Genomic DNA, 1,411 nt, shown 5'->3' on the forward strand with positions numbered 1-1,411 from the left:
GAATAATTCTTCGTTGCGCCTAATTTTTGCCTTTCAAAGTGCAGGAAAATGCGTCATTGAAGGTTTAAAAATACAAAATTTCCCGGGGGAGAATGCTCCCGGACCCCCCTACATTGCTCGCGCCCTTGGCGCTCGACTCACGCTTCTGCGCTCGGTCCCTTCGGCTCTAGCCAGAACCAGCTTTCCCGTCAATTTCCGAAAGTTTGCGGAGAGTTACAGAATTTTTTAACGAATCCGTCAACCTTGACAGGCAAATTACAAAAATCTTGAGTAAAATATGAAAACATCAGAAGGACCGACAAACACTCTCAACACCATGATTTGCCTCTCAAAATGCGGGAAATTGCGTTTTTGAAGGCTTAAAAATCCTAAATTTCCCCCTTAGATTAATCCATCGGTAAAACTGGGCAGACTGAAAAAATACAAGCTGACCGACGTCGACTCGGACTCCCCTTTATTTGTGGACGCACTCGGGGACCAGGGCAGGTGGGAAACACAGGGAACACATACCTTTAATGCATGCTTCATTACATGTAAGGTATACGTAATTTTGTCAGTGATCACCTTTTCTCACAAAGCGAGATACCAAATCCAGTGCAGCTCGAAAAAAAGCCTGTCAATTTACCGTTAAGCGTTGCCGACCGTCCTGAATTTACCGTTAAGCGTTATCGGCCCTGCTGAATTTACCGTTAACCGTTGCCAGGACCCCCCCATGCAGACCCTCTTATATGGTTAGAGTTAGAAGTTGCTATAGTATGACTATGATGTAATGAATTGTGCATCCATATAATTAATGACATTGCAGGTTATGATAATATGAATAATGATGCCATCTTTAGTGACTAGGTCTCACCCAAATCATGTCACAGCATGCAGCATGTTTCAGATTTACAGTTACTTCAACTTGGTTCCATTACTAGTATATTTATCACATTACATCACAATGTATGAACATTTTCTGATTCATCATGTTTGCAGCATATTCATGTCATCCTGATTCTGATTAAACATTCTGGTATCCAGATCTATTACTGTAATACTACAGTAGTACATGTATGTCATATTGTATTTCTGAAGATACTGTGCTAATTTGTCAAATACACGGATGTTACGTATACCTTGTCTTCATTTCATTTCATTTGTACAGGACAGTTGCTGGTGTAGAAGCAGTTCACATAAAATTAAAAGCCAAACTACAGAGAAGTTCCAGACTGTAGCAGGATGGCCTGGGGTGTGCCGGCAGGGTACCAGGGCCTCCAGTCTGAGGAGGAAGAACTGGAGATGGTCCTGAGACTGTCCATGCAGGAGACAGGTACAACACACAATCAGTCTACACCTCCTCAAGGCAACAGAGAGATGAGTTACCGTAACTGTGGTCATAGAATTGTCTTTTTTCTGTACCATTCATTTT

General features: G+C 42.2%; 2 protein-coding genes across 2 annotated transcripts in view; both read right to left on the minus strand.

Moving 5' to 3' along the window:
- The window catches only part of LOC109465715 (U4/U6.U5 tri-snRNP-associated protein 1-like), a 14,684-nt gene that overhangs the window by 11,505 nt on the left and 1,768 nt on the right, over window positions 1-1,411 (minus strand). The gene's annotated exons all lie outside the window — the stretch shown is intronic.
- LOC109465706 (U4/U6.U5 tri-snRNP-associated protein 1-like) overlaps window positions 1,331-1,411 on the minus strand; it is a 1,838-nt gene continuing 1,757 nt past the window's right edge. Inside the window, exon 6 of the mRNA XM_019763085.1 lies at window positions 1,331-1,336. Within this exon, the coding sequence (XP_019618644.1) occupies window positions 1,331-1,336 (6 nt within the window). The remainder of the gene's footprint in view (window positions 1,337-1,411) is intronic.

The sequence above is a fragment of the Branchiostoma belcheri genome, unplaced genomic scaffold (genome assembly GCF_001625305.1).
Source record: "Branchiostoma belcheri isolate BF01 breed outbred unplaced genomic scaffold, Haploidv18h27 scaffold157, whole genome shotgun sequence".
Lineage (NCBI taxonomy): Eukaryota > Metazoa > Chordata > Leptocardii > Amphioxiformes > Branchiostomatidae > Branchiostoma > Branchiostoma belcheri.